Source organism: Temnothorax curvispinosus, unplaced genomic scaffold (genome assembly GCF_003070985.1).
Source record: "Temnothorax curvispinosus isolate PA1 unplaced genomic scaffold, ASM307098v1 QBEX01012688.1, whole genome shotgun sequence".
Lineage (NCBI taxonomy): Eukaryota > Metazoa > Arthropoda > Insecta > Hymenoptera > Formicidae > Temnothorax > Temnothorax curvispinosus.
Genome location: NW_020222468.1, coordinates 1 through 21,558, shown reverse-complemented (window position 1 = coordinate 21,558; position 21,558 = coordinate 1). Strand labels below are relative to the sequence as shown.

General features: G+C 39.1%; 5 protein-coding genes and 1 non-coding gene across 15 annotated transcripts; 5 read left to right on the top strand and 1 right to left on the bottom strand.

Moving 5' to 3' along the window:
- The first annotated feature begins 100 nt into the window (after positions 1-100).
- On the top strand, positions 101-9,892 carry LOC112462688 (liprin-beta-2). 8 transcript variants are annotated; one of them, XM_025028598.1, is made up of 13 exons: positions 3,953-4,253; positions 4,323-4,508; positions 5,227-5,441; positions 5,597-5,745; positions 5,858-6,212; positions 6,371-6,532; positions 6,595-6,726; positions 6,825-6,996; positions 7,470-7,765; positions 7,845-8,021; positions 8,134-8,505; positions 8,583-8,783; positions 9,201-9,891. In XM_025028598.1, the coding sequence occupies exons 2-12, from the start codon at positions 4,421-4,423 to the stop codon at positions 8,739-8,741; spliced, it is 2,277 nt and encodes a 758-aa protein (XP_024884366.1). In that variant the 5' UTR covers positions 3,953-4,253; positions 4,323-4,420; the 3' UTR covers positions 8,742-8,783; positions 9,201-9,891. The 8 variants fall into 8 exon arrangements, with proteins under 8 accessions (XP_024884370.1, XP_024884368.1, XP_024884369.1 ...); XM_025028600.1 differs by lacking the exons at positions 3,953-4,253; positions 4,323-4,508; positions 5,227-5,441; positions 5,597-5,745; positions 5,858-6,212 and adding exons at positions 102-341; positions 679-751; positions 2,597-2,735; positions 3,119-3,276 and having other exon boundaries at positions 9,201-9,872; XM_025028596.1 differs by having other exon boundaries at positions 3,950-4,253; positions 5,661-6,212; positions 9,201-9,892.
- Positions 9,893-10,185: 293 nt separating this feature from the next.
- On the top strand, positions 10,186-12,341 carry LOC112462692 (60S ribosomal protein L27a). The gene is made up of 6 exons (XM_025028612.1): positions 10,186-10,230; positions 10,575-10,638; positions 11,151-11,248; positions 11,437-11,586; positions 11,863-11,998; positions 12,203-12,341. Exons 1-5 carry the CDS (start codon positions 10,228-10,230, stop codon positions 11,989-11,991), a joined length of 444 nt encoding a protein of 147 aa, XP_024884380.1. The 5' UTR covers positions 10,186-10,227; the 3' UTR covers positions 11,992-11,998; positions 12,203-12,341.
- A 96-nt stretch (positions 12,342-12,437) lies between these two features.
- Positions 12,438-13,746, bottom strand: LOC112462691 (splicing factor 3A subunit 2). Its single transcript, XM_025028611.1, has 2 exons — positions 13,052-13,746; positions 12,438-12,907 (listed from the first exon to the last, which is right to left on the bottom strand). Exons 1-2 carry the CDS (start codon positions 13,595-13,597, stop codon positions 12,629-12,631), a joined length of 825 nt encoding a protein of 274 aa, XP_024884379.1. The 5' UTR covers positions 13,598-13,746; the 3' UTR covers positions 12,438-12,628.
- Positions 13,747-14,538: 792 nt separating this feature from the next.
- Positions 14,539-16,762, top strand: LOC112462687 (protein saal1-like). Of its 3 annotated transcripts, none has more exons than XM_025028593.1 (6): positions 14,539-14,601; positions 14,813-14,945; positions 15,191-15,346; positions 15,445-15,709; positions 15,778-16,263; positions 16,349-16,762. In XM_025028593.1, exons 2-6 carry the CDS (start codon positions 14,829-14,831, stop codon positions 16,594-16,596), a joined length of 1,272 nt encoding a protein of 423 aa, XP_024884361.1. In that variant the 5' UTR covers positions 14,539-14,601; positions 14,813-14,828; the 3' UTR covers positions 16,597-16,762. The 3 variants fall into 3 exon arrangements, with proteins under 3 accessions (XP_024884361.1, XP_024884363.1, XP_024884360.1); XM_025028595.1 differs by lacking the exon at positions 14,539-14,601 and adding an exon at positions 14,608-14,700 and having other exon boundaries at positions 16,355-16,762; XM_025028592.1 differs by lacking the exon at positions 14,539-14,601 and adding an exon at positions 14,608-14,700.
- A 627-nt stretch (positions 16,763-17,389) lies between these two features.
- LOC112462686 (WD repeat domain phosphoinositide-interacting protein 4-like) lies at positions 17,390-19,765 on the top strand. The gene is made up of 7 exons (XM_025028591.1): positions 17,390-17,704; positions 17,781-18,048; positions 18,135-18,375; positions 18,718-18,866; positions 18,974-19,075; positions 19,174-19,292; positions 19,380-19,765. The coding sequence occupies exons 1-7, from the start codon at positions 17,659-17,661 to the stop codon at positions 19,487-19,489; spliced, it is 1,035 nt and encodes a 344-aa protein (XP_024884359.1). The 5' UTR covers positions 17,390-17,658; the 3' UTR covers positions 19,490-19,765.
- Positions 19,766-20,543: 778 nt separating this feature from the next.
- Positions 20,544-20,650, top strand: LOC112462693. Its single transcript, XR_003041686.1, has one exon. It is a non-coding gene; the product is annotated as a U6 spliceosomal RNA (small nuclear RNA).
- Positions 20,651-21,558: the final 908 nt, after the last annotated feature.

The window sequence follows — 21,558 nt, the reverse complement described above, 5'->3', positions numbered from 1 at the left end:
GATCGAGACTGATCGAGATCACGCGGGCGCGCGCGCGCGCGCATGGCTCGGTCGCGCGAACATAACCTCCTCGCGCGACCCGAGGTTGGTACCGCGCGCGCGTTTCGACTCCGCTGACCTGTCAAACGTCACGCACGTCATCGCCCCGCACGGCTCGTCGTATGATGGCGTGTTTACGCGCGATCGCGGACAGCGACGGTCCGCGGAGTTTCACGCTGCGATTCCTAACCTAAAAAACCCACCTACGTGAATTTTCATCCGCGAACGCAGGAGATCGGAAATCGGGTCGTCGTGGGCGACGCGATCTCCTTCCAGCGCTGTCATGTGACGTCTCCTCTGGCGTAAGGATTGTTTTCTCGATACGCGGAACGCGGATCGCGGATCTTGTCGCGCGTATCGATTCCGCGGAGTTGCGACTCCGAAGTCTCCGATCTCCGATCTAACCTCACCTCACCTCATCCTCATCTCCACATTCTCGCGCTCGCGGTGCACTTTACTCCGCCTCGCCGCGTGCATTGTGCAACTGCGTTGTTTGTTGACTTCTCTCCTCGCGAGAGACTCAGACGGAATTTCCGTTATGCCTGATGGTTATGCCTCGCGCGGGAAACGAGGGTCGTCGTTACAGGTGTAATCGTAACGCCGGCGCGAACTGATATCCTCTCATTTTCCGTATTTCAGTGCGTTTTTGCCGATGTTGATCGAACGTGCGGCCAACATCCGCAGGTTGACGGTGCCCGATTGACGTAAACAGGTAATCTGCAATTCCGAGTCGCACCCATTTCGCATCCCCACGCCGATACGCTCCGTATTAATTTCTCGAACAAAATGCTGCTACGAGTAGACGGGCGAATCGTTCGAGACGTAGAGAAATGAAGATTAATTTGAACTTCTCTTCAGCATCTATCTCATACATAGTCGCATTAACATCGATGTGATATATAATATATAGTAAGCGAGATGTTAACAGTACGCCATCAAGTTTATCAGCAGAAACCGAGCAATGTCTGTCACTTTGCGACCAATAGAATTCATATTATTTAAATTTTTCAATGATTACGAAACGGTAGATTATTCTGCAGACGGTTTGTTTTCTGCGGTCAATCTGCTATTGCGTTCTGTTGACATATTCTATGATATTCCTGCTAGCATTCTGCCGACAAAGGAGACGGCAGATACTTAGTGACATTTATTTTCGACAGATTTGACTATCTGGAGTACATTTGTCTAATGTATTGATTTACGAGTGAACATATCAAGAAGACAGGCAGATATTTTTTGGACGGAATTATTTACTTGCGGTCGGCGCAGCTGTGCTCGCGAAGGAGGATTGATGGAGCAAAGAAGACGGAGAAAAGAAAAAGAGAGGGAGAGAATGAAGAGAGTGAGACAGAGACAGTGACAGTGACAGAGTATATGTTATGGTGGCACAGAGTGTGTGTTGGGCGTTGCTCTCCGGTTACCTGTTGATCGTCATTTACATGTTATCTCTTATATCGTGCGATTGTCGTTGTTTTACTGACTCTGTGGGTTCTCTGGCGATCGTTCTTATCATGAAACGCTACGGTAAGATCGGAGTGAATGATCGTCCCGTGAGATTCGATCTGTCTCTCTTTCTTTTCCTCTCTCTTCTTTGTATCTCGACAGTCCTCTCGTTTCTCTCTTTACACGTTCACGTTATGTTTTTTCCGCGATCGATCATCGAATTCGCGTGCCTTATCGCTGATAAGAATGTCCGTTTTACATCTGTTAAGTGCTCCACGATGGATCCTGAGCTCAACGTAGCGATATCTTATAGCTCCATTTTTAGATTAGAGCTGATTTTTTATTTATGATCAAAACATCTAATTTTACAGAGACAATTGAGTCCAATTGTTAAAACTTCTAGGTTTCTCTATAGATAGTCGCGAGTGACAAATTCGGCACAAGAATGAGTTCAGAATTCACGCCTCGTAACTCGGTTAAAAAAATATGAAAATTAAAAGTATGAAGATTAAAAATACTTTCACAAATCGTTGCTTTTAGAAACCTGCGGTTTACTGCGATTTATTTAAAAAAATCTTAATATCTCGTTTACTTTTATAATTCGTTCTCTGTTTACTTTTATAATTATCTGTTATTTTTAAAATGTCTTTAAAAAAAATTAATAAAAAATAGCGAAGTTACTTTCGAATATACACCAGTTTTTTGCTATAATTTGATACAGATATAAATTAATCTAAAAATGGTGCTAATAAAATTTAATTGAGAATTATTTAAATTAATTTTTCTCAAATAAAATGCTCGTCTTCGATTAGATGTAATTTTAATTTTATATAGAGCAAAGTTAAAAAAAAATGTATAATTTAAAATCATTGCATAATCACCCGCACACTTCGGGATTACTTAACGAGGCAGTCCTGAATATGTTGCACAATTATATCCCGATGAGTGCACCGCGCTTCCCGACGTTGCATCGCACTTACGTCGTCTGGAAAGCCGTACGAATCGTTTCGATTGCAGTAACATCCAAAAACGTCCTGTGTCTCGTTGACACATCGAGTTTTAGACAAGGATTTTTGCGTCGGAAAAATAAGAATTTATAATTTTTCTCTTGCAGCGTTAAGTGATGGGCAAAGGTGAGGAGAGGAACGGCACGACGGCGCAGGCGGGCGAATCGACATTCCTGGCAAAGAGCTCGAACGAGGCCAGCAAGATGCTGGAGGCTGCTTTGCTCCAGATGGACGACATTATTTCTGGTACAAATATGATTTATAGAGATATCAAATTTGGATGTATCATTCACATAGCATATCATCTACGGATACATGAAAATACCTGTGTTCTATAAGTACGTTATCAACGCGATTCTAAGAGAAATGTAGAAAGACAGATACTAGCGATTTTGTTTCATTCAAAAGAAGATTAAAAAATACTCAGTTCGAGAATCAGGCAAGCTTACAATTTGTAATATTCATTTCAAGTACGATGTTCGAAGTATAGTAAATTCTGAATCGCAAATTTTATAGGTCCATTTTACTCTTTCACTAAATCTCGATTGATATCCTCAAATGATATTGCGATCGCAATTATTTAATTATTATCGCTCTCTACGGTCATTATATTGCAAATATATTTGCAGGTGCTTGTGCCGATAGCTCGGCCGAGAGCAGCTTGGAATGGAAGAACTCGGTGAAAGAGGCAGCGAGGAATCTTGTGACCGCGATAAAGAGCGCCCCAATGCCACCCCCGCCGCCCGATGGCGTCACCCAGAACATCCTGCTAGCATGGATGCAGCCGGTAAGCTGACAGACAGATAGTGATCTGTGATCTTTATGCCGCTCGCACACTCGTCGGTGAGCGAAGGACGAGCGCGTCGTCTCCTCAGAATTTTGCCCTTCCGTGGCTTCCGCTCTTCAAGACGCGACGCGTTCCGGAAACAGGAACGTTTCGCGACCGGCTCGAACGTCGTCGGCGTGTGAGGAACACGTGTGGTGTCCGCTGCGTGCATCCGGAGCCGCGTTTGCATCCGGTACTACAGGCCGCGTCGACGCGCACGTGTTCGCGCGCGTGTTTGATCGCCGCCGTACACCGGTCACGTATGTCCGCGCGTACATCCGGACGTCTGACTTTGTAATAGTTAGACCGTAATCACGGACGTGATGTTGACCGATGGTGGTCGATGTCGATCGTGACTTAAGAATCCATTTTTGGTTTTAATTATCATCGTTTTCGTAGCTATGCGTTTATTATATGAATATAGAATTGTCGATAGAATTTCTCTCTCGCCTGTAAGTACGATATTATAATTCATAATAATTTTTATTGTTATATAGGATTCGATCATTACCTTTAAATCGATAAGTAATAACGAGATAAGGATAATAGTTATAGTTTTATACGTCTTATTATGTGACTTGATTTTTAAACATTTTTTTTATCGAGCTTAAATAGCTAGAGATGAAGAAAATCACCGCGATCTCATAGGTAACGAGAAGAGAGGACATTGATCTATTTATAAATTGCTGTTGCGCCTCTCTCTCTTTTTCCTTTGCGTACTCCCTCCCGCTCTTCTCGAAGGATTTCATGGCGTTAATTTTAGTTTCGGCGGAGACGATGCCGCGACTGGTAGCGCGAGAGTGCACTTCATCGAGATAACGTTCGATTGTGTACAAACCTGCCGATATCAGAGTCCCGAATGCACTTTGCACGGTACACGGTGTCCGGCAACATCGTTATACGAAGTATCTATTATAACGGTGACCTCGTGAAAGAAAGTAAGTGATAGAAATGTAATTTTTATTGGAAAAAGTATCTCGACATTAATACATCTGTCACTGAACCAGATATGAGACCGTAATGTGTTTCACACTGAGCTCAACTAGAAAGCAAACGCAATAATTGAATGGAATAAAACGTGAATACAACGTGAAAGAAATTCATCATGGAGAACACTTGGAGCGACGGTATTGCTGGAGAACGAAAGGATCTCACTCCCATAATGGAAGAAGAGGATAAGGGACAAGCGAAAGGTTTCTCTTCAACCCTTTCTTCCATCTCGCGTGACGTCAGCGAAATACGGAAATTGAAGAATTAGAATGAATCAGTACAGAACTGTTACACGAATTAAATCAAAACTTATCTTTTGAATAATTATGTCGTCCCAATCAAAGACATCTTGAGCAAGTCAATTTTATATTTTTAATTGAATTTGAAATTTTGTCGAGAAAGCAACGTGAATGCTATATAATTCTACGGTTTACGATTTTCACGAAAGCCAAGCCATAACACTCGAGCGGTTTCAATTAAACGACGCGATATAACTTGGCAGACGTCCGACAGACGAGTTCGCGAAACTCGTCGCGCTTCGGTACTAAAATCGTTCGGCTGGCTGGCTCGCTCTGGCTGGCCAGTGCACCGGAGTTATGCTTTTGATGGAGCCCGAATAAATGGCACGCTCGAAATAGATTGCCTTAACCGCGGGGCGCGCCGACCGCAGTTGACCGTCCGAGGCACATACGTTCATTGACTCATACTTCGAGTACGGGTATAGTACGCGGGATCGATTATTGTTTCAATCTTTGTTAAAGTAAACGCCACGTTCGAGGCCACCGTACGGGGCGCGGAAAATAGATCGGCGCGGCGCGTTACGATCTTCGAAGATTCACCGCGATACCGCTGATGGGAAGAGACCTCTTGAACCCCTCGTGCGCGTGGATTAAAAAAAGCTTCAACCGTATCTAAATTCAGGTTCGCAGTCGGACTCGTCGGACGCGGCGTCGACTATAAAGCGTTGGAACAGCCGATGGACGCCCTCAGAGGGCTACGATTCGTCGGGGACGTCGACGAACTCCGACGTGGGTGACGAGTACGTCGAGGATTATCCGCGGGATATCAGGCCGGATTTGTCCGAGCCGACAATCGCGTGCCAGACAGCCTACCGATCTCAGGAGTGTTTGTGTCAGGTAGACTTAAGATAGAGAAATCGAGTTCAAAGAAGTTGTATACTCATATACGGGATACTGTATCTCGTATTTACATATTCCAATTAGTAAAATGTGATTATATAAAAAATGTCAATGAAATATCTTTCGCCGAGGTATTGATAATATCGTTGTAGGCTTGCTTACTCGGCTATGCTAAGATGATAGCGCTTCAAGGGAGTATGCCTAATATCTGTGCAGTATCCAACGGTATGGCTAATATCTGCCCGGCGTCGGCTGCGCATCTGGGAAGTTTTCCGTCTCTCTGTGCGATGCCGTGCTCAAGGTCACTGTTTGTACAGCATCCTAACTTTTATATTGCCGTTCGACAAATATCGAATATCTTTGAATCTCTCTAAATGGACTTCTAAAAGCTATCGATCCTTACAAACCGACAGCGTTTCTAGCGAGCTCGCACATCACGCCGTTAAGGAACATGCGAGAAACGTCGCTCATTATCCGCACGTTTGTCACTTGCAACAAGATCCGATATTCGCGAAGGAGCGAGAAATACACGCGGGTAGCAGGACGAACAGTACGACATCCCTGCCGGTAAGCTCAACGGGGAGATGCGCCGGTTCTTTGGACAGAAGGCGACGCAGATTCCGCAGTAGAGTGGACCGCGATCAGAGAGCTATGTCTCATAGCGATCTGATCTGCCACGAGAGGGATAGACCGCATCACTACTGCTCGCTGCAACAATTTCACTGCGGAAGCAATATGTGCATAAATAATTATCATAGCAAGACCGAGGTATACTGTATGAGAGAACTTTTAATAAAACTTCCGATTGTGTGGTACCATAAATGTGAATTCTTCCTTAATCCTCTTATTCTAATAATAAAATTTAAAATAGTGAAATTTTTTACTAATAAGATTATTAATGATCGTTTTATCGATTTGCTTTTCAGGAACGATTGAGAAAATTGGAAAGCGAACGTGGAGCACTGCATATGGAAGTGTCAGTTTTATCCGAACAAGTCGACGCACAATCGAATAAGATACAAGAGCTGGAGAGCGTACTTCAGGAGAAGAAAGATACTCTGAGACAGATGGAAGAAGCGTTGCAGAAGGTAAAATATCTTGTGATTTTATATGATCGATTTATAGCTTCACATGTTCATTCGTTTTATAGGAAGTTTTATCAAGAAGCGCTTTGGAAACACAGAAGTTGGAGCTTCTTACCTCCTTGTCCGAAATGAAACTCAGACAAGCTAGTTTGGAGCACGAAAATCTGTCGCTGCGCAATACAAGTCCTTTATCGAATGTTAGTATATATTTTAACAGTTATTATAATATAAAGTTCTATATTATTATACCATAGAATGTCATGATAAAATTTACTAAGCAATTTTACGTTCACAGGGAGAAAGATTCAGCAGACATACGGGTCAATATAGTAGTCTTCCTAGGCCGCCGACGTCCAAGAAAGGCGTTGTATTTGGTAAGGTTCCAAATTTAGTCTCGGGAGCGCATACAACGGTACCTTTGGCTGTTAGGGGAGTCTCTGCGAGATGTCTGTCCGCTCCTCTTCTAGGTTCCGATCGATTTTTATCTAAGCATGCGGTGTCATGTTTAAAAGTTCTTAACGATTCTACATAGGATCTCAATATTAATCGACTTGAATAACAGCATGTTGTTGCGATTAATTGAAAAGTAATTTGCTTGCAAACCACTCACGGCTGGTGCGCATGCATTCGGACTAATTCGGACGTTATCATTATTAAATATTTTCTTTAAGTCTTCACAGTATGAATTAATTTTCATAAATACCCAACTATTGAAAGGTGCTTTCTCCTCATTTCGTAACTTGATTGCTGTGAAATTTTATGAAGCCAAAGTACAGATTATTGATTTAATTATATACTGCTTTAACAAGTATTTGAAGAAATAACATAAATAAGATTAGAGTCGTATTAATTTCACCTTAATGCAAAGGGTCCAATATGTCATTATTTAACATACATATGTAAAGAGTTGTACGTATTTATACAAATATTATTATCACAGCGGAAGAAGCGAAAATCATGATCAGTGAGGCAAGCGCACAAGTGGAATTGCCGCCACCGAAACCGCTCGCGGAACTCGGTATGGAGGAGATTGGTGATTGGTTGGCTCGCCTTGGTCTGGAATGCTACGCCGGCGAGCTGCGACGATGGGGTGCCACTGGATCGAAGCTGCTCGACGCCACGCAGGTTCAACTGGAGAAAGAGTTAGACATAAAGAACGCCCTGCACAGGAAAAAGTTGCTTTATGCCATCGAATCGGAGCGAAGCAACGGCGCTGGATTATTCGGTTCTCACAAGGTTGCGATCGATTTTGTTATAACTTTATCGAGTTATCTGAGAAAGTCTGAGAGTGAAGATCCTGTCCAATATCTCGCAGATGGATAATGCGGCGGTGTTACGATGGCTAGACGATATCGGACTGCCGCAACACAAAGAAGCCTTCCATAACGCCAAGATTGATGGTAGAGTTTTACACAGATTGACTACGGAGGATCTTTTGAACCTCGGAGTGGCCGCACAGTTGCACGCCGCCAGCTTAAGACGTGGAATTCAGGTACTTCACAATGTATAATTATAATTTATAAGTTCTGATATTCAGATGCTATATACATGATACATAGGCCATAAATTTGGAGCCAATATTTGAAACGATGTACATCGTGTAGGTTTTACGAGACTTGAACTTTGAGTTTGACAATTTGGAAAGAAGATCCGTGAACGGGAATGGTGCCGATGGTACGAACGTAACTCTCTGGACGAACCATCGTGTGATGGAGTGGCTGCGAGTCGTGGATCTCGCGGAATATGCGCCGAACATGCGCGGTTCCGGCGTTCATGGGGGCCTGATGATCCACGAAGGTCGATTTACTTCCGAGCTGCTCGCCACGTTGCTCAGCATTCCACCGGCGAAGACTCTGCTCCGTAGACACCTGACGACGCACTTTAATCAGATTCTCGGCAGAGAGGTGGTTCAACAAAAGCGAGAGATGGAGACCACACTCGGATTCGTTCCACTGACGCTTACCGCTAGATTAAAAGTGCGTTTTATTATGCCGTTTATCTCATTAATATTTCTTAATGGTAAATGATGATTAAATTTAAAATTTTATCCAAGGTACCAAAGAAATCTCAATTTACGCTGAAACGCAAGAAGAGTAAAAACGAGATGGATTTCGGCAATTTGGTTTGCCCATTGGAGGCATCGCCACCAGGTACCCCATCAACGCCCTCGTCAACACCGGGCAGCCCTAACTTGAACTCACCCACATTCTAACCACAATTAAAGCTTCATTCGGGTAATCATCTAAACTAACTTGTAAGTCTAACTCGACTAATGATATTAAAGACCGTGTTATGATCATAAGATTATACTTTTCTAAGTTGTGTAAATCATACTTTTATTTCTGGAAAAGCCTATTTTTTGCTAAATACTATTATCATGATTTTATATGCATCTTGGATAAACGAGATATAAGGATTATTATATATCTCTATATAAAATATATTGTTGAGCTCTAAATTAAAATTCTATTAGCTTCCATCGTAACTTTTACATCAATATATTGCTTATTACCAATCTTCATTTATTTCTTCATTATAATTAATACTTTTTCTTTTTACCAAAAGCTTTTTACAAGAGCATCCTAAATATGGCGCTATTATTAACCATTTCGAATATCTTATATTTTCTACATCTCAATTTTATGTGATTAAAAGAAATTATGCCTTCTAGACTTGGAGGATACTGGGCAAAGGAGAATTATAGGGTGCATATGAAGTGGACGAATTGCGAAAGGATACATTTCAACAGTAAAACAATGGATATATACATATCCAAACAACCTGAGACAACGCGCGAAAATACATCAGAATCACCTGGGACCAGTTATCCGTAACGTAAAATACATAGCCACATCGAAATGTGCATTTCGGATAAGAAGTCGCATAAACGAGAGCTAACTCCGATCACCGCCAAAGTTTCATTAACGCCGTAACTAAAAAATTTGATAAAAATTAACCGCTTTACAGAGAATAAATATTTTTACTACGAATCATTAAATTATGTATAGGTATAGGTAAATCGGAAATAAACATTAAATTTATACCTATTTCCTACATTTATCTTTACCCATTTTTAATTCTCGTGTAAGAATAACGTATCCAATTAATTATCTGTTGCTTATCTTTAATTAAAGAATTATTGTCTTTAATTATTGTCTTTACCTTTAAAAAGAAAACGGAATCGCAGTCTTATGCGACACAGCTGCGTGCAATTGTAACTTTCACATTTCCTACAATCATAGAATAATGTTTATAATTATTTGTTATTAAATTTTTTTTCAATCAATTAATTTTATTATATAATTTTGTTCATTGTTTCATTAATACACTATTTAATCGTTATATGTGTGTCTAATTTTATATACATCTTATTTTATATGACTTGTTAAAACAATAATAATAATCAATGAAATACAGGAAGAATTATCATCATTAAATTAAATATGATTTTAATGTAAGTTTACTAAAAAAAATTAATGTTCTTAAAAATTTACTATTTTTTTTTAATCAAGTAATTTTTTGCAGCAAATGATAAGTCGAAAATCTATCTTATTGACTGTCGAGACATTTCCATTAATTTACGATTGACGGAACTTTCCGGTACACCGCGCGCATGCGCAGTGTATCTTACGTTTTAATTTTGATGGATTTAGATTGGCAGAACTGCGGCGATTCTTTTCCTTCGTTGCTTCACCGAAATGGTGAGTGTTTTTGTGCTGCGGTATCTCCAGAGTAATCTAACAATTCCGGAGACATCGTCTATCCGTTAATTGTTTGTTTGCGATAAATACACGATCGAGATAATCGCGGATAATTCTCTGCATTTATTACACTCGCGAAAAGAAAATGTATATCTTTGCGGATAATGTTAACCTATACTTATACCTGTGCAATTTCTATTCCATGCTGGATGACTTTACTTGAGATTCCTTCGGAAATTACCTGGGATTATCTTCGAATCGATCGACAATTGGAGCACTTTTATTCGCAATTTTCTTAGTTGAATTATTAATATTTATTAACTGCATATTTTATATTCGCTCAGTCCACACACAAGAAGAAGACGAGGAAGCTGCGTGGACACGTGAGCCATGGCCACGGCCGCGTCGGTATGTTTGCTCAGTATATTGTTGTAGCCACGTGTATGAAGTAAATGAAAGCGTGTACTAGTTAACAAACGTAGCACGATATATGTTTATAAATTTGAGATTGAAATTCTTCAAATATTTATAATTCTCATTTATATGATGATTTGCAACGGGCGGTCTGAAAAGTGCGTACAACACTTGTATCCCTGTAGAATATGTTGCATTCTGATCGTGATAATAAAATATTGAAAAGAAATCATAAACTTTAAACGTGACAATTCAATCATATTAAAGTCTTTTCTAAAAGAAGAGGTCAAAATTCTATTAATGTAAAATATTTCTTTGCAAATATTGAATCTCTGATCGAATCAAAGATGTTTATTTTCTTTGTGTATATAATTATTTGTCTAATGTGCCATTACTCTTGTCTTAAATTAACTTTTGATATAAATATTTAATTTTTTTTCTGCTCCATTAAACACATGAAAAATATACTGTTTTACATGGTTTCTTGAACTGTTTGCATCTTTCAGGCAAGCATAGGAAGCATCCTGGTGGTCGCGGTAATGCTGGTGGTATGCACCATCATCGAATCAATTTCGACAAATACCATCCCGGTTACTTCGGAAAGGTAGGAATACGTCTATATGATGTTGTGCAATAAAAAAAGATATGTATTTATCAGATGATGAGAACTTAATTTTCACCGGCGAACTGAATCACATTGATTGTATCTGTATAATCTGAATAATTTCCAACGCGTATAAACGTGCTGTCAAGAATTCGTATCTTGTTAACTGATATTTTTTTATTTTACAGCTCGGTATGAGGAATTATCACTTACGACGCAACACCAAATGGTGTCCTACTATAAATCTAGACAAATTGTGGACCCTGGTCTCCGAACAGACAAGATTGAAGTACAAAGATGTGGAAGGCAAAGCTCCCGTAATCGATCTCGTGAAAGCGGTAAGTTGTAGACTTTTTTTAATTGTAATTTCATACAATTATATTCTTTAAATATTTATATTTCCCAATATGTGATGATTTGCAACGGGCGGACTGAAAAGTGCTGTACAACACTTGTATACACTGTAGAGTGTTGCATTCTGATCGTGATAAAATATTTAAAAAAAATCAATCATAGAGCTTAAATGCGACAATTCAATCACATAAAAATTTTGCATTTATACATTAGCACATGAAAAAATCTACTGATTGATATTACTGATTAACTTTTTTCAGGGATATTACAAACTCCTGGGAAAAGGACGCCTTCCAAAGCAGCCTGTCATCGTTAAGGCTAAATTCTTCAGTAAACAAGCGGAGGACAAGATCAAGGCAGTTGGTGGTGCATGTGTTTTGTGCGCATAATCATCGAGTACGTTCCTTTTTTTCTTCGAACATTCGGCGGTACCTTTTTGTTATTTTCATGATGATCCGTAACGGGCGGACTGAGAACTGTACAACGTTTTAACGAAATGTTGTGCATTAGTGTAGATTGTTGTATTCTGATCAACAATTTTGTGAAATACCTTGAAGAGACTGTACAATCAAAATGCTAACTTACATGTTTTGCTTTCAGAATATCAATTTCCATAAACGTATGCTCTGTAAGTACTCAAGCTTCACTAAAACGTGTGGAATTAAAGATCAATTACAAGAGTAAATTGTGGAGGATGTATTTCGATGAAATGATAAATAAACACATTTTTTTAAACACATTTATCTCGTTTCTCGTGCTTTTCTCACAAGTTGTCCTATTCTTATAAATAGATTCTATATTATTACATAGACATAGACCGCGAATATGTAGCGAAGATATAAACGGTAAAGCCCTGTGCATAATGAAAACCGCAATGCAATAAGAACAGAATTTCCGACGCGTTGGATATCTATTCTTTAAGTATTGCCCGTTTCTGTTGCCTGTTGGTTTTCATTGTGCATACAGCTCAACATTATCTTAAAGGAAGGTTCATTATGATAGATGTATCTCGTTCCGTCAGATTTCTTATGCTAAGTGAGGTGGTGGAGGAGGTATTTGCATTCCAGTTGCCAAGAGAGCTGGCGGCGGTGGTACTGGATTGAACATTGGCGGCCTGGGCGGAGGCGGTGGTACGGGTACCATCGGACCCAGTCCTGGCCTTATCAAGGGAACCGGCGGTGGTGGTACTTTGCCTACAGACGGTTTTTCGTTCTTAAATGCGAACTGCAAGAAAAACTGCTTTGTGTCCTTATTCCAATGAGTCCAGAACTTTCCTTCTGCCTTTTCCACTTCCCTGCTAGGCACCTGTAAAAAATTATTGACAGTGAGTAAAGCCTTTCGCACTATTTCTATATTATATTAAATTGATTAATCACTCAAACTTATTCATGGGATGAATAATCTTAAAAATATTCAGCGAGTAAACAAAGGAAAACAGTATCTTCTTACTTTGAAAGCGATAGTCTCGTATGGCTCAGCCGCAAACAGCAGATACTGCCACTTGCGATCCGGTGGCTCAACCCTTTGCTCGTAGGCGGACATAAACCTGTGTCGTGGTATTACATTGTCCGCCACCTCCGGATAATCCACTTGAAACAGCAGACTCTGCTGGCCGGACTCCGGATCGCGTTGCTTGGTGACTCGGTAACCAGGTCGACCAATCTTGACGAACTTCTTCGGCTCGACCCGGGGCTTTTCCGGCGCGAGGGTCTGCGGCGCTTCCTTGGCCTCCTTCGCGGCCCTCCTGGCCAGATTGGCCTGGTGCTTCTTACCCTGCGTGTGCGCCAGGTAGCTGCCTTCGTTATTGTGCAGGGTGAGACACAGTTTGCACTCGTACGAGCCCAGGTGATTTTTCATGAAATACGGATCCTTGTTCAGGTCGATGGTCTCCAGGGCGAGCTGACGGAGTCGCTCCCGGCGGTCGCGATTGCTCTCCGACCAGGAGGCGACGCCGCCACCGCCGGTTTTGCCGCCCGGCCGATTCTGGAAGTCCATTCTTGCTCGCCGAAAGTGTGTCGCGTCGACGGGAGGATGAAAACCCCTCTTTGTAAACGCGTATCTTCGTCAGCGAGTTATCGTAAATACAGATAACCTCACTTTAACTGCTTTAACTACAACCACGGTTCACAATATTACTAGACGGATCTGACGAATGTTCTGATAAATTGTTTTCTGGTGTTCCGCTCTCATGTCGCTGATCCATGCGCCGTGCGGAAGAGTGCGTTGACCAATCAGAAGGCTGCCAGAAGTCGCCAGCGTTAGGAGTCACGGTGGAGACCTCTGTCGAGCGGCCGGAAATTACGGATTCGTTTTTCCCAAATTTTAGCCAAATTAATAATGCAAATAATGTGATTAGACAATTTTCTTAAGAATTTAAAAGTGTCTTAAATTATTAAGGCCATTACACGTAACAAAATTTTAATCATAATCGTAAGGCCGTAAGAAAATAGACCAATTACTACATTCGATTATTCTTCGAGCTCAAGGAGAATAAGGCCCCGGACACACACTTTTTCGTAACAGTAACAGTAGGATTTCGACCAATCGTGTTACTCGATTCGGGAACGTATAGCCGTACGTTTTCGAATCGAGCAACGCGATTGGTCGAAATCCTACTGTTACGTTCTAAGGAAAGTGTGTGTGGCCAGCTTAATCGACTGTGATTGGTCTATTTTCTTACGGCCTTACGATTATAACTAAAACTTTGTTACGTGCAATGGCCTTTAAAATATTTATTATTTATACCTATAAGATTTCCTGGTGATTGGTTGTACTAAAGTAAGATACGCATTTATGAGATATGCTAGGTCTACAATGAGAGTCGTGAAATCGTGAGTCGTAAGAATTGACCAATCACAATCGAATTTGAGAAGAATAATCGACTGTGATTGGTCAATTCTTACGACTCACGACTTTACGACTCGCATTGTAGACCTAGAAACGCCTTGATTCCTTCTCTGCAACTGTTTTCTCTCGCACTGTCTCGCAGACGCATCGAGGTAATCTACCAATAAGAGAATTATGATAACTTGATTATTAAGATCTCAGATCTAACCTAAAGTCTAACCTATTGAACTGCGTATGTACATATAGAGCTGGTATGTACATACAATTATTATTGAATTTTACGTTTTTACTATGTAACACATACAAACGATAAGGTCTGAATTATGTATTTGCTTTCATTAAGATTATGTGAAAATGTTGAAGGTACTTGACAGGAAACATGATAGACTCACAGGACGTCAGTGAACAGGAATTAGAAGTGTTGAGAGGCGATGCCCTGGATAATAGTCTCTGCAGTAGCAAATGGATAATCAAAACTCTGATGTCTCTATGTGAGGTAATTTCTTAGGATAATTACTCTTTACATATTAACTATTTGATATAACAATATCGTGCGAGTGGTGTGAAACAGAATTGAACAGCAACATTACGCGCAATATTTTTTGAAATTCTGTTTTATTGGATATAAATCTCTTTTTTTTATATTATTCTATTCTTTTTTAATTGTTTTTGTTAAGTTCAATCTTGTTTGTTAGATATGTGTTAAGATTAAAGTGTTTTATGTATTGTAATTTGTTTCAGATTGACAAGCATGGCTGGACAAAAGAGCTAGAAGATCAGCTGTGTATTCTGTGGGATCTGAGTATGGAGGGAGAAGTGGTGTCGCATCTTATATCATACGATTTTCCTAACATAGCGAAGAACACCCTGATGACTTCTGACGAACCACGATTAATTGTACAATCTATAAATCATGACGTCCGATTGTTAATTCTGCAGAATCTATTTTAACAACAAATTTTGGGCCGGTTTAATAACGAAAGATATATTTTCAGGAAATAATCTTAGGTATCATCGGCAATGTAGGCAGCAGTGATGAAGCCTTCAATACGATATTACGCGACCGAGAGCTTGTTACACAAATCCTGAGACGTTTAACATCTGACGACTCGTTAATATTGATTCAACTTATGAGGATCTTAAAGTCAGTTTTGTGGCAAGTCATGGCTCATCAATCAGAGGATTTTTTGACAGCTTATTTTACAGAATGCGAATTTTTCGGAGATTCTATAATTTTTATATTAAAGAGCTCGACAAATGGTACGCACTGTAATTGCACAAAAGAATCCTTTTGCATAATTAATATAATCGTGAAATGTCTGTTGCAGATGACTTATTAACAGGCACGATGAATATGCTTGAATCTATATGTGACGTAGATACGTTGGTTATTGAAAATTTCTGGGAGAAACTATTTAGAATAGACGACTTGTTTTCGGCGATGTTAGAAGCATTCAGCGAGGTAATATCGAAGAGAAAAACGAGTCAGTTTGAATGGAAGTTTGCCGAACATTGGCTGGGAGTGATAACTGACATAGTAGACTGCGCCTCTGATGGTGGATTTAAATCTACTGGATTTAATTTCTCTGAATTTAAAATCGACAAGACTGACGAGAAGTTTTTGAAGCTCATGGAGATTATGTATAGGATATTGAAACCTTGCAAAAAGTCGTATAATTTATATCCAATTCGGCAAGGAGGCGCCAACATGATTCACCATATTACACACATGCTGTTGTGTTTGCGTTGTTGCGACGTGAATGACCCAAGACTGGATTGCATTTTGACGACTATAATTTTCTCCCTTAAAACTGGTATGTAATTTTCGATTTTTTGTTTCAGCTGTAAATAATGCATACGAGATCACCTCTTTTGCCTAACAATATATGTATGTATTAATTCCAGAATCAGCTTCAAAAAATAATCAAGATCCCGAGGAATTGATAGCCGACCTTTTAGAGCATCTGAATGGGTACTGGTTACATATGATTAAAATCTGTACCGGTAAACAGATTATGATAATATTGCGTCTGTGTAAACGCGAGGTTCGTGAATACCTAATAAGTTTTGTGCAATCACATCCTGAAGCGACACCCGAGGCGCTCCACAAGATGAAGAGAGTTGTTAAATACTTGAAAAAATCTTAGGACAAAAGATATTCCCTTAACCCTCAAACACTTGTGGGTTACGGTAATCCACGCCGTTCGTTACATATAGGTTGCACTAGAATCGACTATAATATAAAATGTATTGTAATTATAATATGGATCTGATTATATAGAGTTAATTCTAATAAGTGCAATTTTATATTTACTTAATTGTATCGTATACGTTTATAGGACAAATAGCGTTTTAATATTTTTATTTATAAATCCCATATCGGATCTTATTGCTAGAAGCTATTAACATAAATTGCGAAATTCGAGTTTTGCAAAAGTGATACGCTTTTATCGTATTATTTCATTATTGGTAGCGCTTTTATTGTCTCGTATGTACTTGCAGAGGCTTTCGTAGACAACGTTTACTTATCCGAGTTATTACACAGTCTCAGATCAATTACGAATCGACTTCACCTTAAAAAGACCGGAGTCATTTAGTTCTCAAAAGTAATTTCCATCGTATAACTTTGGAATTGGATTTTAAAATTTTCTTTCCGCGACACAAATCATTTGCGATTATACGGCCTCTATAAATCAGCCTTAGAAGAATTGACCAATCACAGTCGATTATTCTCCTCAAATTCTATTGTGATTAGTCAATTCTTACGACTTTACGACTCGCATTGTAGACCCTGCCTTAAGATGTCATGAACCAATCACAGAGCCGTATTAGCATCTTAAGGCCGGTATTCAAGCCTTCAAGACCGAGGAAACTTCAGTACCAGTTTTTAATGATTTTGGAACGCGACCGATTTCCGACGGTCTCTGTCTTGCTCCGTCTCTGCGCTACGCGTCGTGCTGTCGTGCTCGACCGCTCGCTGGAGTCGCTGGTGTAAGGAAGCACTTGTTGACTGTAAATAATAGAAGTGTTGAAATTTGAATACATTTATCTACGGCATGTAAATTGACCGTGCGTCATGGATTCTGCATTCGGACTGCCGTTAAAAATCAGGTTTTTCTGAAGAGAAAGGAGAATCCTCCGAATTCTGTTGAGAAAACTGCTCCTATTAGCACCGTCGGACGCTTTGTTGATCAATCGCGAGAGTCACGATGGCTGCGAAAGGCATTCACAGCCTGAGATTTAATCAGGATCAAGGTAAACTACAATTTGCGACCAGAAGCTCACAAAAATACGTTTTTTTTCTTCCATTAACATCGTTTCTCTTTCGCAGGTTGTTTCACGTGCTGCATGGACTCTGGATTGAGAATCTATAACGTCGATCCGTTGGTCGAGAAGGCGCATTTCGATAATGATTTAATGGGAAGCATCTCCATGGCCGAGATGCTCTGGAGAACAAACGTAATTGCCGTCGTAGGCGGTGGAAATCGTGCTAAGTTTGCCGATAACACGGTTCTGATCTATGACGATCTGTTGAAGAAGTTTGTCATGGAAGTCACCTTTACCAGTCTCATTAAAGCCGTCAGATTACGAAGGGACAAGTATGGAGTCCTATGCTTTTCCTTTCCCACTATAAATTCCTACGTACGGAACGTTTGTTCTATAGAGGAATATTCTTATGTCGTAGAATGATAGTGGCGCTGCAGCGAGAGATCCACGTCTTTTCCTTTCCTACGCCTGTACGGAGGTTGTTGACGCTCGAGACCAGAGACAATCCAACGGGCTTGGTGGAAATAGCGACGTTCGCGACAGCGCAGAGACAATTGCTGGCCTTTCCCGGTCACAAACTCGGTAGCGTGCAATTGGTGGATCTTGGAGCTACCGAAGCTGGTAGCTCCAGTGCTCCCATTACTCTTTCGGCGCATCAGGTACCTTAACTTCTTCTCGCTACTTTGATTTTTCTTCTTTAAGGAACTTTAATGTTATAAAGATTCACTGCTCCTTGGAATTTGTTTTTGTTTCTTTTATTTATATTAAAGTAAAATAGTTTTTCACTCAAAATTCTTTATATTTATATTATATGTGGGATGGAAGAATCCAGAATCAAATCCAGATTGTTTTTGCTTGATAAGGAACTGCTTGACTAGTAAACCATTCAATGCTCCAATCGCTTTAACTTAATACTTATTTCAACAATTAATAATGCGAGCAATCTTTTATTTACAGTAACTATTTATTATTCATGTGTGTATATGTTGTCATAACTGTAGGGTGCACTGGCATGTCTAGCGGTTAATGGAAATGGGACTATGATCGCGACTGCGTCCGTTCAGGGAACTTTAATTAGAGTATGGGATTCCGTGCGCAGGAGTTTATTGGTTGAATTGAGGCGCGGTGCCGACCCGGCCACGCTTTACTGGTCGGTATACAAAATTAATATAGCCATGTATGACTAGCGTTACAGCGTTGTCGTTGATGCAATTAATATTTTTCAGTTTCTTAATGTTCCTTGATATTTTCTTTTAGCATAACGTTCAGTAGAGACTCGGAGTTCTTGTGCGTCTCAAGCGACAAAGGAACAGTGCATATATTTGCCCTAAAAAATACCAGCTTGAATCGACGATCCACGTATGTAAACTGATGCTCTTTTTCGTACGAACGAATATTTACCATAAAAGACATACATAACTTCATATGTATTTTCTTGTTTTTTTTTTTTAATTTAGTTTTTCAAATATGGGTTTTCTCGGTAATTACGTCGAGAGTCAATGGGCATTGGCTACCTTCACAGTACCTCCAGAATGCGCCTGCGTTTGCGCGTTTGGCACGCACAATTCTGTGATAGGTAGCGTATTTATTTTCTATGAAAAAAATATATCGCTGATATACCGCGCGCTTCTTCCCTTATCTTTTAATTTTATTGTAATTTCAGCTGTATGTATGGACGGAACGTTTCACAAGTACGTCTTCACTGCGGAAGGCAATTGCAATCGACAAGCATTTGATGTTTTCCTCGACGTGTGCGACGACGAAGACTTTTAACACAAGGCCTACTACGTGTGCATGCGTGCGTGTATAGTTACAAGACTATATACTTTCAACGAAATTTCTAGTCGGTTTACGAACGAAATTTCTTATATGTGATAATTGTACAGGTAATCGAGTCGCCGATTACGTAGAAAGTGCACAAGTCATGGGAAAGTCAATGTCCCATAGAGGTCCTCGAGTACAATCTCTTTTTGTGACTTATGTACTTTTCGTAATTATACAGCTTTAATAAATATTAACAGACATTTATTTTATACAACGAACAACCCATTTAACTTTTATATATTTATATCACCTTTCCTTTACAGAACTTCTGGAAGTATAGGAAGTTTGCGTGACGTGCAATTAAAATATATCCAAGAGTTTTACAGGAACTTGAAACAAATCTTACAGAGTTAAATTATGTAGGTCTATCCGAGAAGGCTCGTTCTCGTATTCTCTCTGAAAAAAAAGTTTATTGTTAATCGAGATAATTATTTGCGCAGAACTTAGTCCTTTATTAATATTCTGAAGATATATACTGTATGGTTCAGGATTCAACATAGGTCGTATCATGGAAGCGTAACAGAGCGCACCTATAAGTCCGAAGAAACTTCCGACAAACACACCGTATCTCCATCCTTTCAATCGCATCACTGCAAACGGATCTATATGGGCAGAGAAACAAACACTATCGAACGTCACTCAATTTAAAGGAGCTGCTGTTTTTATTATTCAAACATATTTGACTTATTTTAATGTTACATTCTCAAACTAGGAGCACACTAATTGCACGTTAAATTGTAAAGTCACTAAAACATCGCGTCGACTACAAAAATGATATGTCTGATTGATCATTAAATAATCCAAGACTTTTACTTGCGGAGTAATCAATAGCACTCGGTATGTAATGAAATGTACCTCTCGCTCTCGCCTGTTTTTTTAAGGTTACGTCTCAAACGTAGTGCCCGATTTCTCCGTTAGACGGCGAAAATGTACAACTTCGTTTCTCGTTAGTACACTTATTTGTGCTATTTAATATATAAGCTACATTATAGGGTGGACTGATGTACTTGCTTCGGCAGTACATATACTAAAATTGGAACGATACAGAGAAGATTAGCATGGCCCCTGCGCAAGGATGACACGCAAAATCGTGAAGCGTTCCACATTTTTTGCATACGTATGTATCCATTATTTATTCATTATTAATTTAAATGATAATATATTATAGTATTATACGAAAAAATATAAATGTCCTCATGAAGTGGTAAGAAAGCGCGTTTAGTTCCATGGTATTAATAATTGATAATTAATAGCAATTGGCATTACGAAATAATTAGTGTCTACATAAAATTAAAATTTATTTTGTCGGTATGACTGAAAAATATTAACATATTTTAAAAATGAATATTTAATTGTTTCAATGAAATTACATAATGAATAATTAAAATAATTATGAAATAAATTAAAACTTCATTAAAATTTTAGATATATACTTTCTTAAAAATATTTTTTAATTCTTTATACTTAAATCATTCTTTTAGTATATTTTTAAGTATTAGTTCAGTGTTCTTATATATTCTTTTAGTAAAAGTATTTTTTATATAATTATTCTTTTCTAAGTTTTTTATGAAACTATCATACTGATATAATATTATACAAACTAAAAAAGTTTTCAAACATATGTGTATATATTAATGTTTAAGTTTTTCGTTAATAATTTTCTAGAAGTAATATCTATAGCAAAAATTTATTTGTAACAAACGATTGATTATTTTTAACACAACTTAATTCACATTAAAATACAATAATAATAATACAATTATTATTAGAACACATTTACGAATTACGCAACTATATATCTTATGTAGCTCCACAATTAATTATTAAATTTATTTGATACCAAAATCAAAATTCGTATACTTTTTATCGATTCTTGATAGAATACACTTTTGTAAATAAGTGACGTTTATTAGTGACGATAGAGCGACTACTGACAGTATAAGATACTTGGCATTTTAAGTGTTCAAAGGCGAATAAAATATCCATCGAATTACGGCAGTTCTTTCAAACGTAATTAT